The following is a 13,830-nucleotide window of genomic DNA, read 5'->3' on the forward strand; positions in this document are numbered from 1 at the left end:
CATATTTTACGGCAATTAATACATTTTTCAGGTTCGTGCTCCTCTTTTGCCTTATATTTATTATTAAAATGGTTCAAATATAAAATATTTCATTTATCTTATAATATAAACAAAAGTCTATTATATACTATGTGAAGAAAGATTATGTTACTGTTTAAGTAGTAATTCAATGAAGCAGTGACAAATTATTCTAATGACAAATTACCACAAAATTTACAAAAACAAATAACAAAAACAAATACAAGATGAAGAGTGATATGGAGTTAAATGAAAAACAAAGACTGATCATCTCCACTACAACCTACTGTGTAGAAAAGATGTAAGAATTAAGAAAAGAAAAAGTTAAATCTGGAATTATTTAACACGTGTCTACAATATATTACATGTTTAAAAAAGGTTTTAGTTTCTTATTTTTTATATCAGTTAAATCTTATTCTTTTCAATCTCTTGTTAATCTTTTATATGTCAATAATACATAGTAAGTCTGACCCCACAAAATGTTGATGACAACACTTGCCTCGAGGTCCAGTATGGTTACGATGCCTTTCAGACAGGGCTCCGGAGGGTGGTTGTGGTGCAGGGAACTGTTTTCCGGACTGCTGCCGGTGAGGCTGGACGCGACGGTCTCACTGAGGTCCCGTAGACCTTTGCCTAGGAACTTGGCTGCATGAAACATGGTGGCTGTGACGCTGTGGGGACCTTCACTTTGGCACCCACCCTGCGAGCGCCACTGAGATACCAGTCTCCGGTCCGCGTACGCCAGCCATCTGTCATGCAATCTCATTACTTATAAAACTAATTCGTATACAATAAATAGAAGGAAATGTCCAAGTGTAAAACAGTAAGAGTACACTATTTTATTGACGATAGTTAATACATTAAAGAGGATAATCTTAATGTTGGCAAAGTTTATTATCATCTCGTGATTCTCTCAAATTTGCCATAAGATTTAGAAATGGGCCGATTCTCATTTTGTAATCAATTTGTTGTAAAGCATATTTCACATACATTAATTTTTGATTCTTCAGAAATGTACACTTTGACTCTGATAATCATAACTTTTTATATATTTAAAGCAGCACTTAAAGAAGATTAATTTATTAACTACGATCCCTATTCATTATTTTTATCACTTTTTGAGTCTTTTGATGAACTGCAATGTGAATATTAAATTGCTTCCCATTAAAATTCACTTTCAGTTTCAAATACCATCAAAATAAACCAATTATATACCATACTGGCAGGCACTTAAATTGAATCATGTAGCATGCACAATTAACCAAAACATTTGTGTTTTTTTTTTCAGATTTTCATGTTTTGTACCAAAAGTGTAAAGTATCCATTACAGATTACGAGTTACTTCATAAAAGCTTCCCTAAATGCCTTTTAAACTAAATGTCCATCAATTAGTTCCTCCTCCATATGTGAAAGAATGCCTCATTGTTTATATACTCTCAATTTTTGAAATATTGAAAATGGTATTAAGTAAAAAAATTCTCTAGTTCTGATCACCTATTTATTGAGTTTAATGTACAGTGACCATAATAATTTAAAAGAAAACATTAATAACCTAGAATGAATGCCCTAAGAATAGATACCAAAAAATTACTACATTATCATAAAAATTAAATTTTTATGAAAGAAATACTGTTCTAAAACCACACAATTTATAACAAACATTACTCTAAACAGCGTACAGCTAAAATGGAGCAGTTTTTTTAAGGAGATTCTTTCTAAACCGAAGACATTTCAATTGATTATACTTAACGTTTTAAAGGAAAACAGTCCAAAAACCCATTTGCAAATCTTTTGACCTATCTGGGAATCAAACCTATGACTTCTCGGTTAGAAATCAGCAGGCTAAATTAACACTTTACTGTTTTTAATCAGCTAAAGCTAAAGATGCCTTATAGTAATTATATTGCTTATGACAAACTGCTAGAAGTACCAGGCAGAATCATATAGCTGCAGAGAGTCAATGATTAGGTATTGTTAGGTGATTGTAATTATTGTCTTGTCAGGGCATTGCAATAACCTGTTTGTTACACATGTATTTGTGATTGTAATTATTGTCTTGTCAGGGCATTGCAATAACCTGTTTGTTACACATGTATTTGTGATTGTAATTATTGTCTTGTCAGGGCATTGCAATAACCTGTTTGTTACACATGTATTTGTGATTGTAATTATTGTCTTGTCAGAGAATTGCAATAACCTGTTTGTTACACATGTATTTGTGATTGTAATTATTGTCTTGTCAGGGCATTGCAATAACCTGTTTGTTACACATGTATTTTTTAAGGTCTAGTGTCTATATTGTGATTGCTAGCATAATTTTGATATTTCCATACAACAGAGAAGTAGATTTTGAAGTACTGACTCATACGAATGAATTGAACTGTAAGCTCAACAAGTTGTTTTAAATAACGTATTTTTAATTGGTAAATAGAAACCTTTGCTAAAATCTGAGAAATGTGGTTATGTATTATATTACTTTTATTTTTAGCCATACAATACAAGCCAATTGGTATATAAAATAATTAGGTAGGTCTAATTCTTGACACTGTATTATGTTGTTTGAAAACAAACTCAATTTTGTTACTAAAACATTCCCAACTTTGGCACGATCATACAGAATAATTGTTGAAATAAAAAATATAATTTTTACCAAGGTAAATCTAATCTCTATTATTATTGATAAAACTATGAAGTAATGTAACAAAAATTTAATTGCAAAAATTTAAAATTGAATCTTAAAAAATTACAAACATACATGTTTCAACACAAATTAGACTTATTATTAAGCTTTATTTAGTGAAGATTTTATTACATCAGATAGACTAGTTCCAAAAAAATACACATTCATTTCTGTAAATTTATGTGCAATGAATGTAGATTGGCTGAATTTTGTCAGACATACCTGGATCCGAGAGCCACTGGGTTGATGTCAGGATTGGGGTAACAAGTCGTCACTACAAGATTGTCTTCCAACGTAGCGGCATCAAACACAGCAATGCGCTCAGCTAGGGAGATAACCACGGAGCGACGATTCGCCACCACATCCCACACCTGATGTGAGAACTTTATACTCTTCACCTACACAGCACAAGGAAAGGTCAAATCAACAAACACAGCAATGTGTTAAACTAGGGAGATAACCACGGAGCGACGATTCGCCACCACATCCCACACCTGATGTGAGAACTTTATACTCTTCACCTACACAGCACAACGAAAGGTCAAATCAACAAACACAGCAATGTGTTAAACTAGGGAGATAACCACGGAGCGACGATTCGCCACCACATCCCACACCTGATGTGAGAACTTTATACTCTTCACCTACACAGCACAACGAAAGGTCAAATCAACAAACACAGCAATGTGTTAAACTAGGGAGATAACCACGGAGCGACGATTCGCCACCACATCCCACACCTGATGTGAGAACTTTATACTCTTCACCTACACAGCACAAGGAAAGGTCAAATCAACAAACACAGCAATGTGTTAAACTAGGGAGATAACCACGGAGCGACGATTCGCCACCACATCCCACACCTGATGTGAGAACTTTATACTCTTCACCTACACAGCACAACGAAAGGTCAAATCAACAAACACAGCAATGTGTTAAACTAGGGAGATAACCACGGAGCGACGATTCGCCACCACATCCCACACCTGATGTGAGAACTTTATACTCTTCACCTACACAGCACAAGGAAAGGTCAAATCATCAAACACAGCAATGCGCTCAGCTAGGGAGATAACAACGGAGCGACGATTTACCACCACATCCCACACCTGATGTGAGAACTTTATACTCTTCACCTACACAGCACAACGAAAGGTCAAATCAACAAACACAGCAATGTGTTAAACTAGGGAGATAACCACGGAGCAACGATTCGCCACCACATCCCACACCTGATGTGAGAACTTTATACTCTTCACCTACACAGCACAAGGAAAGGTCAAATCATCAAACACAGCAATGCGCTCAGCTAGGGAGATAACAACGGAGCGACGATTTACCACCACATCCCACACCTGATGTAGGAACTTTATACTTGTGGCTAATGAAAAGGATATAATTGCAATGAAAGATGATGTATCCAAACTGCACTAGTTGAATAGAAACACAGATAAAAGTGGAATTAAATCCGAGGAACTGCTGCTCAGTGAGTTCAACGAGAGAAGGATTCGTGAGCAGAATGACATTGTACATGGGCTGAAAGAGAGTGAGACATCAAATTTAAAAGAATCATGATGCAAGGATAAGAGGAAGATGGTAGCAATTCTAACAAAACTGGCTTAAACTAAAGCACTGCAGGTTTTCGTTCCTTCGGACTTGAGAAGTTCTTCTACTAGGAGACTAGGCCTTGGAAACTGCAGTTACAAACTAAATTTGATCATAAGTGTACTTAAAACTGTTGTACCTACTCCCAAAGAGGATGGAGTTGTGAAGTAAATTTCTTTGGCTAATGATTGGACCCTTAAGGAGAGACATTATCTCTACGACCTTAGGATGGGCTTAGAGCAACGTATTACTGAGGGGAATTTGATATCACCATTAGAATTATTCCCATTAGTGTAATCCCAAAAATTGTAAAAAAGGCTAAAAAATCTAAATTATTCCAATGGTTTACCTTGTATGCTAGCTTATTACTAAACTGCCAATAGACTTATATGAAAACTGTATTATTTCAAAACTAATATATTACTGGCATGTTATTATATAATTATTATACTGACAAACTAATCTAAGTAGCAAAATTTGTGATAATGTGATCAGGAATCAACTATAAAAATTACACTTTGTATTATGCAAAGTGATGCTTTATTGATGCACGACAATTTCTGAAAACATTGTTGGTTTGATTTTGACTTGTCTGTAATTAATCAGATGTTAAAAATCATGAAGTCCTAATTAATACATACATATTATAATTTTTGTTTGATAATAATAAAATGGTATTCATGAAAACAATAATGTTATTTTATTTTCACTGCCGTTTTTTTTATGAGTTTAACGTATGTGGGCAACAAGATTGAAGGTGCACCTTCATGCATTAATAACAGTACTAACCTGATCACCATCTCTAAGTGAGATAAAGCTGACGGCACAGAATTGAGGTCCAGGCCCTGCATTGTCCACCATCGCCACCAGAGGTCTCTTGAGTTTGTACAGATCTTGCTTGAGAGGGAGCCGGATCTCCGGGGTGGGCAGGATGCAAAGGGTTCTTACCGAGCTTTGCGACCAGGACAGTACCTCCCTCGCTTCTCCCGTAACTGGCACAAGCCAGACCTGTCAATAACCACAATAATATTACCGCCTAGTCAATACCACTTGTTTTCATTTATGACGATGAATATTTCACTTAACTCCTATCTATGCAAGTCTTGGTACCTGTACTCCGCTGCCGTAGCCCAGCGCCAACAGCAGGGGCGGGACTCCATCCTGCTCGCCGGTGTCCGGGTAGAAAGCAGGATCATTTATGTCCGCCTGCAGGACCCGCACCCATGTGATCACCTCTCTGTTGTCATTGGTACTGCAGCCATACGCCTAAACAACACAGCTTATCATCATCCGCAAGGAGAAACACTTTCCCTTGCAATTACAAGAGGAAGTAGAAAAAAATATAGAGAGGAAGTCATGACCATAAGAAAACAACTATTAGATAAATTAATGAAATGAAATAATTTGCACCAAATCCGCCAACACGTACGGCAATATTTCAATATTAAAACTAGGCTTTCACAATATTTTCAGGCTGAATTCGTTGCTGTTGAAGGAGCTGCAAGGAACACATACACTGGTTCGTCTGCATTATAAATTCTTCACCGTAGAACAATTCTTTTCAAAGAACTGCTTGTGTTTCTGCATGCCATATGTGGAATTCTCTTCCTGCTTGTATAAAATGCACAAGAGCCGAGCTTATTTCTTGTAGCAGATGGCCGTGGTCATGGGAACCTAAAGTTACTTCCTTACGTCACTTTCGGTTGAGGAGGTGTGAGGAGGAATGAATGTGTGAGGGATGGACATGGTTATTCATCTCTTACTTTATAAATTTTATTTTTATGATTGTTGTTAACACTATGTCCTTAACTTTTTCAAGATGACTTTGATTCAATTTTTTGTTGACAGTTTTTATTTCTATGAATATTGTAAATTTTAAGTGACTGGAATTTTCTACAAGTATAACATTTCATAATTTATGATGATATTGTTAGTTTTAATTTTAGTAATCAAATCATTTCTACACATATATATCAAAACATATTACATTTTTTTAAGTTTAAAGTTGTTAATTTTTATTCATTTATATGATTCTTATCATATAGTCTTTGAACTTCACTTGATAAAATAAAGGAACCGATTCATTATCCATTTGTTAAATATTTCCTATTTAAGAGATGCTACACAGTTTTAACACACTTACTGCGGTGGACACAGAATTCTACTGTTCCAACTGTCCCAAAAACTCCCCTGTCCTGTCAATCGGTATATGACTCATACCACAGTGAAGGTGTTACTACAGTCTCCAAATAACTGAAAAAGTTTGACCCAAAATCATAACAAAAAATATGGCTGCAAGAATAATATTGACTGTCACGTTTTCGAGTTATCAGATCATAATGTTGGACTAAAGGTAGGATGCAAAAATAGGCCAGAGTTCATAAAAATGGACACCCATTGAAAAATGTAATAAAAATAATACCACCATTGATCTTAGGTCCAGTTACACTAACACCCATTTGGACAAAACATTCACAATAACCACTCTCTGCATGAAACTTCACATTTCTAGATCAGAACTACAAAATTATGCATGAAAACCTTCGCATTAAAGAAATTAAGCTTTTCAGGGTCTTCGAACTTCTTGCTGACAACAAAAAACTAACACATTGCCAGATGATAGACCTAAGATTTCATGGATTCTTCTATCTGCAAAGTCTCCTCAGAAAACCAAGCTGGTTTGGAGATCTGTACAGTTCAGACCTTACAGTTAAGATAGATAGATGGACAGATAGATTTTATGGATGTGGTTATTTTCTACATTTCTTTAACAACTCAAATATTACTTTGGTGGAAACCATATGATTGGGTGAGAATGATCTTGTGGTTATCAAAACAGGTGTTGAGTTTCATTGAAGATAAAATTTAAGAGCTTAAACCTTTTAAAACCAAGTGCAGTTTATCAGTTGCCAGAACTGTCACACCAGACTAAGTATTTTACTTCCACTACAATTTTTAAATGTTTATGGGCAGCCAAAATTTAAAACATAAATTTATTTGTATATATCTTGTAACAAACAGTCTAGTTTATAATATAAATAATAACTTAACATGATATTTTAACCAACTTTCACTTCTCATATGTTGCTTTAGAAAAAATGGTTTTGCACGTACAAAACAAATGGTGTAGTTAAGAAATAATTCATCATCTACACTACTGAATCATTTCACATAAACTCTGGTAGAGTTTTGTAGCTAACAAAATGCAATCTAATAATGCATTGTACCAAGGTTAAATTGGTTACACTTTTTTTTTGTTAGTTAGTTCTAACTGGTAGAAAGTAGTAGATTTGCTGGAAAATTTCATTTAATTTTTAAATACAAAAAAATTAATGTTTATGAGGAAAAAATGTATTTTATTGGAAACGTTTTAGTACCATAAGCATTTACTAAACAAATCTCTAATACAAAGATTTTTTCTGAAACATTTTCAAAATGTACAATTCAAAATTTTGCAGTTTTGTATTCTGTACTATTATAAATAAGGGCATATAATTTTTATACTTTGTAATTAATTGATATTATCTTACAAGGCTTTAACGGTAGTTAAGTAGGTAAGTTAAAAGGTAAGTATGTATAGATATATAAAAAAATGAAAATTAATTAATTTAAAGAAAATGTTTTTTTATAAAATTATAATGGTATCTTAATTAAAAGCCATCCCTCTTTCATCTGTAAATCTAAGGGAAGTTGGCATGCTGATAAAATAGAGGTTTATTCTTATATTACTTGAAATTATCAATTGAATGAAAATTTTAACGAGATAAATAATATCATTAATGTAATTTCGGTAGTTTCTAATTTTAACAACCTGAGTAATGAACACTTTATTTGTATTGTATTGTATTAAGAACATGAAGTATACATATACATATCTACAAATTTTAAAATATTTATTTAGAATAGTATGATTTACAAATTACAAATTATATTATATGCAAATTTCCCTACAAACTTGACATTAATTTGTTTTAATGACAAATTTAACAATAAAAGTATTATTTAAACAATCGTTAACAATATTGACAGTACCTTATATTTGGCAAACATGAATAGTGGTATGACAATGGCAAAGCATTGCACAGTATCAGACCATTGTATGTCAGTTCCACCTACACTATAAATGTGATAACACTCGGCCCTGTTATCAGTGGCGGTATACCACCACGTGTAACGTAACGGCTCTGGTTCGTCAGATGCACATTCCAACTGATCAAAAACTGCATTATACAAATTTATTCTTTTAATTGCTTTTTCAGTTGTTTGCTACAATAATTTGTCTTAAAACCAGATTTATAAATCCAAGAGTAATACACAGCTTGGACTAATAATTTATTAAAAATGAACCCTGACTTTTTAGCCTACCAAAGTAGTTAAAATAACAATTGAAATGATTTTGTTATACAGGGTGAGTCTGACCACCCGTGCAGTATTTACAGCTGTCTTAATAACTGACTTCCAAACTTTTTCTATCTCTTTCTCCATAATTTTGGCCTCTCCGAATCCGTTAAAATTATTTTTAATTTTGAAAAAATGCCCCTAAAGGCCCCAATTTGGAGGGTAGGGGTACTTTTTGGGGAATTTTCAAATGTAAACATGGGTCGTGTGATACATCAATTTAAAGGTCTAATTACACCGAACATTTATGGCGCAAACAAAAGTTAATTATCTTTAACCGTATGTACAGGGGTGTACCAAAACGTTTTGAAATAGGACTTTAAAATAAAGTACCGTGTTACCCTACCTACAATACGGAACAGCTCCAGATTTTTTTTCCTCACTTGCTATTGACCTATTTTTCAATGAAATATGTGGTACGGGCATTTTTCACTGGATTTTTCTAAATTTCAAAAATATTCAAAATTTAAGAATACAAAAAATCCTAACACTCAAAATTCTTAAATAGCAACATATAATAAATTTTATATCAAATAAAAGGTCTTTTTAAAACAAACTTTTTTTGTATTTAACTTTTTCCCCTATCTCTTACTGTTTCAAAATGGCAGCCGAAAAAAACTGAAATTACGTATATCTGTTTACAAAATGTAACAAATTATTTTTATTTGAACAAACAGGTTTTTTGTGATTAAATAAACAGAATTTGTTATGAAATCAGGCCCAAAATTAAACATGTTTTTAATTTTCTAATGTGGCCCAATATTTTTGTAGTAGTTTCCATGTTTATCTTTTAAAGATAACATTGATTCATGTATGCACAATCTCAATGCAGTCTTGGACTAGAAAGGTACTTTGTACCACCCTCAACAGGCTTATCACTTGCGGTAAGCTGGCTAGACATCTTTATCTGACAAATGTGATAAGGCTAACCCTTAGTCCCAGTTCATTGGTGTCTGCTGTTAAGGACAGCTTGTGGTTTTTCGAAATGCCGTACACAAATGCAGAGGCATTCGATATGCTAATGGTGTTAGGCGAATGTTTTCAAAACTATGTGGCTTCTGCGAGGGTATATGCCGAACGGTTTCCAAATAGAGAACCTCAGTCACGAATGGCCTTTCAAAGACTTTGCTATTCGAGTTCGTGAAACAGGACAGGTACAGCCTGACAGCAATAAGGGAAAAACGCTTGCAAGGCCTGTAAGAAGTGATAGGGCACCAGAAGTATTGGCGGCGGTGCAAACTAAACCCAAATGATTCTTCCAGAAGAATAGCTATTGATTCTGGTATGAGTCAAAGTTCAGTGGTGAGGATCCTGAAAGACAATAAAAATGCATCCCTACAAGATGTCCCTGCACCAAGAACTTAATGGTGATGATGGCATTCAAAGAATGAATTTTTGTTTGTGGGCAAGAGAAAAGTTGCTACAAAAAAAATGAACATTTTTTTCGCAATCTACTATGGTGTGACGAAGCTACATTTCGGAGCAACGGCGAAGTTAAACGTCACAACATGAGGTACTGGGCTCATGAGAACCCCCACTGGATACGAGAGAGGTTGACAACCAGAGGTACTGGACTGTGAATACTTGGTGTGGTATTGTTGGTAGGAGAATTGTAGGTCCTTTTTTCTTTGAAGGACACCTAGATGGAGAGACTTATAACAATTTTTTAATTAATCACTTGCCTAACTTATTAATAGATGTACCTGACGAAGTTGTTGGCAATATGTGGTTTATGCACGACGGTGCTCCGGCTCACACTACTCGCACAACGTGCGACAAACGCTTGATGAACAATAGCCTGGAAGATGGTTTGGAAGAGGTGGTCCAGTTAAGTACCCACCAAGATCCCCTGATTTGACCTGTATGGACTTTTACTTTTGGGGTAGGCTGAAAGACTTAGTTTATGTTTTACGACCGACAACACCCGAAGATATGATGCAGCGAATCCGGAATGCTATAAATTCAATCAGCCACGAAGAAGTGTTTTGCGAGCTGTAGATAGCTTAAGTTCCAGATTAGAACGTTGTTTAGCAAATGACGGACTACAATTCGAGCACCTTTACTAGCAAAATCAATGAAAGGTAAGATTATGGCTAGTTCAGAGGTCTTCAGAGCTATTAAGCAAATTAAAAAATTAAAGGACATATTTTTTTATTTCATATAATTTAAAATTAATTTGTTACATTTTGTAAACAGATATATACGTAATTCAGTTTTTTCAGCTGCCATTTTGAAAAACAGTAAGAGATAGGGAAAAAAGTTAAAATACAAAAAAAGTTTGTTTTAATAAGACCTTTTATTTGATATAAAAATTTATTATATGTTGCTATTTTAAGAATTTTGAGTGTTAGGATTTTTTGTGTTCTTAAATTTTGAATATTTTTGAAATTTAGAAAATCCAGTGAAAAAATGCCCGTACCACATATTTCATTGAAAAATAGGTCAATAGCAAGTTAGGAAAAAAAAATCTGGAGCTGTTCCGTATTGTAGGTAGGGGTAACACGGTAACTTTATTTTAAAGTCCTATTTCAAAACGTTTTGGTTACACCCCTGTACATACGGTTAAAGATAATTAACTTTTGTTTGCGCCAAAATGTTTGGTGTAATGAGACCTTTAAATTGATGTATCACACACGACCCATGTTTACATTTGAAAATTCCCCAAAAAAGTACCCCTACCCCCCAAATTGGGCCCTTTAGGGGCATTTTTCAAAATTAAAAATAATTTTAACAGATTCGGAGAGGCCAAATTATGGAGAAAAGAGATAGAAAAAGTTTGGAAGTCAGTTATTAAGACAGCTGTTAAATACTGCACGGGTGGTCAGACTCACCCTGTATACATAACGATGGCGAATTTATGTGATATTCATATAATTTTATTAATTATTCATGATCAATAAAAAATTATTACATCTTTACACTTTTATGAGCAGAAAATATAGTAATTTACAGAATGGAATTTTCTATGTTACATCCTTATAAACAAGTCTCAGAAAATATCAGAGAGTGTAGTTAAGTGACTTTCAGAACACCACAAAATGTTCTAAAGAATCTACACAGTAAAAATTAAGTAATGCAATATTATTTTTCTTACGTTTACATAACTCTCTGGAAACCACATCAAAATAAAATATTAAATTTAAATTAGGGAGACTTCCCAACACATTTTTTTGGATAAGTGAAAAAAATTAACATTATCAGATATTTTATTAGTTTTTTTATTTAATTTTATTGGGACTATAACAATAGGCCCAGTGTTATTGACCTGCCTATATTTTCAATTTATATTTTAACATAAAATACAATACCACCCATTTAAAATTTCAATATTCCAGTTGAATTTTAAATACAAAGTAATATAATAACCAGTTACTTTTTGTTCTGTCACAATAAAATATAAAAAGTCTATAAATTAATTGTTTAATTCATATAAATGCACCTAAAAAATGTAGTTGTGGGTGTACCAACAGGCCCACTAAACCTGGGCAAAAAAGTAAAAAATTAAATCAAATTTAATTTAAATTGAGTGGTCTTATCACAATTTAATAAATAATACCTAAAAAGAACTTTGACAAACATTACTAGGAATCTTTTACCAGAGAAAGGAAAAGGTTTAACCTGCAGTGATACTGTTTACTTTGCGATGGACTAATAATTTTCTCATTGTTTGGTTATTCATAAATCAACATATTTTTAAAAATACCTACAAAGCGGGAAACACATCTTTCAAAACAATTACAGACTTACTCTTTTTTGTCACCTTTTGGTGAATTTTCACAAAACTCAGTAACTAGTTTTCCAGGGATGTTACAACTGTTTTCAACCCTAGAAGGCCAAAATAATGATATCCATCAGTGAACCTCATTGGGCCTAAAAACTACTTTCTTTGCAATCAGTGATTTTTTACTCTCAAAAGAGGTCGACCCTTAAGGAGTGGTTAAAAATATTAAATGCAAGCTTATATCACACAGCTTATATGCTTGTAACACATAATTTAAAGCTTTGTTTGGTGACACTTTATGGTGAGATTGTTCTGATAGTAAAAAAATATATTATTTAAAGAAAATTCATTTCTAACAAGTAATTTTTTAACTTTCTGTATTTTATATTCATTTTATCAGTTGCTTTTGTAAAATTCTTGTGTATGGAATTAAATGGAGTATTTAGTTTGCAATTTTTTTATCTGTACATGGTTGCTATTTTGTCCTGGATTCTTCATTTTTCATATTGTTTCTTTTACGTTCTCTTATTATCATGATTTTTAATATGAAATGCGGCTTACAGTGAATATTTCAATCCAAATCCTCACAAACGGATCCCTGAGAACACAGAGAATTGTTGGTGTCAAGAAAATAGTTTTATAGGCTACAAGTGGATATACAGACATTCATTTCTATGAGTAAAATAATTTAAAAATTATCATTTCAATTCATGAATTTGTTTATACCCTGTATTTTGCAATTTATTTATTTCAATCAGTATATTAATTTATTCTAGTGATCTGGGCCAATAGCTTGAGATAATTTATTGGTGCCTGTATAGCTTACTGAAACTGAATGTGCTACAAGTTCTGATATTGGACATTGTGTTGCTTAATAAGCAATATGTTGGTATTTTAACTCAAAAATTTTCACCCTATAAAATAAAAATTCTGCCCCGAATTGGAGTCTCAATTTGGAGTTTTAGCCTGAAAACGACAATTCACAATTACAGATAAGTGGTGGCACTTTCTGTAAATAGTAACCTCACTAATATAGTAAGGGCGTACTTATGAAGGAAATTTCAATGATGATGAAATGTTACAACTATAATTATCAACATTAGGATATTTTTAAATTATACAGTGAAAATAATACACCCATTGTACACAATATATTGATCAGACCAGAATATTTCAAGTAAAATACATGAGCTGGCCTTTAGGAACACTACTTCTTTTTAATTTTTTTTTATTGATTACGTTTATCTCTTTTATGGCATTAGTTTTGAGTTAACAGGCTAAGACTCCTAACAAAGGCTTACATATATAACCAAGAATAATATCCAATTGTGTTAAAACTGTTCACATAAAATACTATCACAGACAACAGTATAATAAAAAAGCTTGAATGAAATCTTTGCTCAAAATT

General features: G+C 33.2%; 1 protein-coding gene across 4 annotated transcripts in view; it reads right to left on the reverse strand.

Moving 5' to 3' along the window:
- The window catches only part of LOC124362025 (breast carcinoma-amplified sequence 3 homolog), a 77,582-nt gene that overhangs the window by 44,407 nt on the left and 19,345 nt on the right, over positions 1–13,830 (reverse strand). For 3 of the 4 annotated variants that reach the window (XM_046816175.1, XM_046816171.1, XM_046816173.1), the window contains exons 3-6: positions 5,414–5,569; positions 5,093–5,311; positions 2,921–3,096; positions 518–767 (exon numbers count right to left, since the gene is read on the reverse strand). In XM_046816175.1, coding sequence (XP_046672131.1) covers positions 518–767; positions 2,921–3,096; positions 5,093–5,311; positions 5,414–5,569 — 801 coding nt within the window. Of the gene's footprint in view, positions 1–517; positions 768–2,920; positions 3,097–5,092; positions 5,312–5,413; positions 5,570–8,335; positions 8,438–13,830 lie in introns of those variants that run through there. The other variant, XM_046816174.1, reaches the window with a different exon arrangement.

Source organism: Homalodisca vitripennis, chromosome 5, assembly GCF_021130785.1.
Source record: "Homalodisca vitripennis isolate AUS2020 chromosome 5, UT_GWSS_2.1, whole genome shotgun sequence".
In the NCBI taxonomy this organism is placed as follows: Eukaryota; Metazoa; Arthropoda; class Insecta; order Hemiptera; family Cicadellidae; genus Homalodisca; species Homalodisca vitripennis.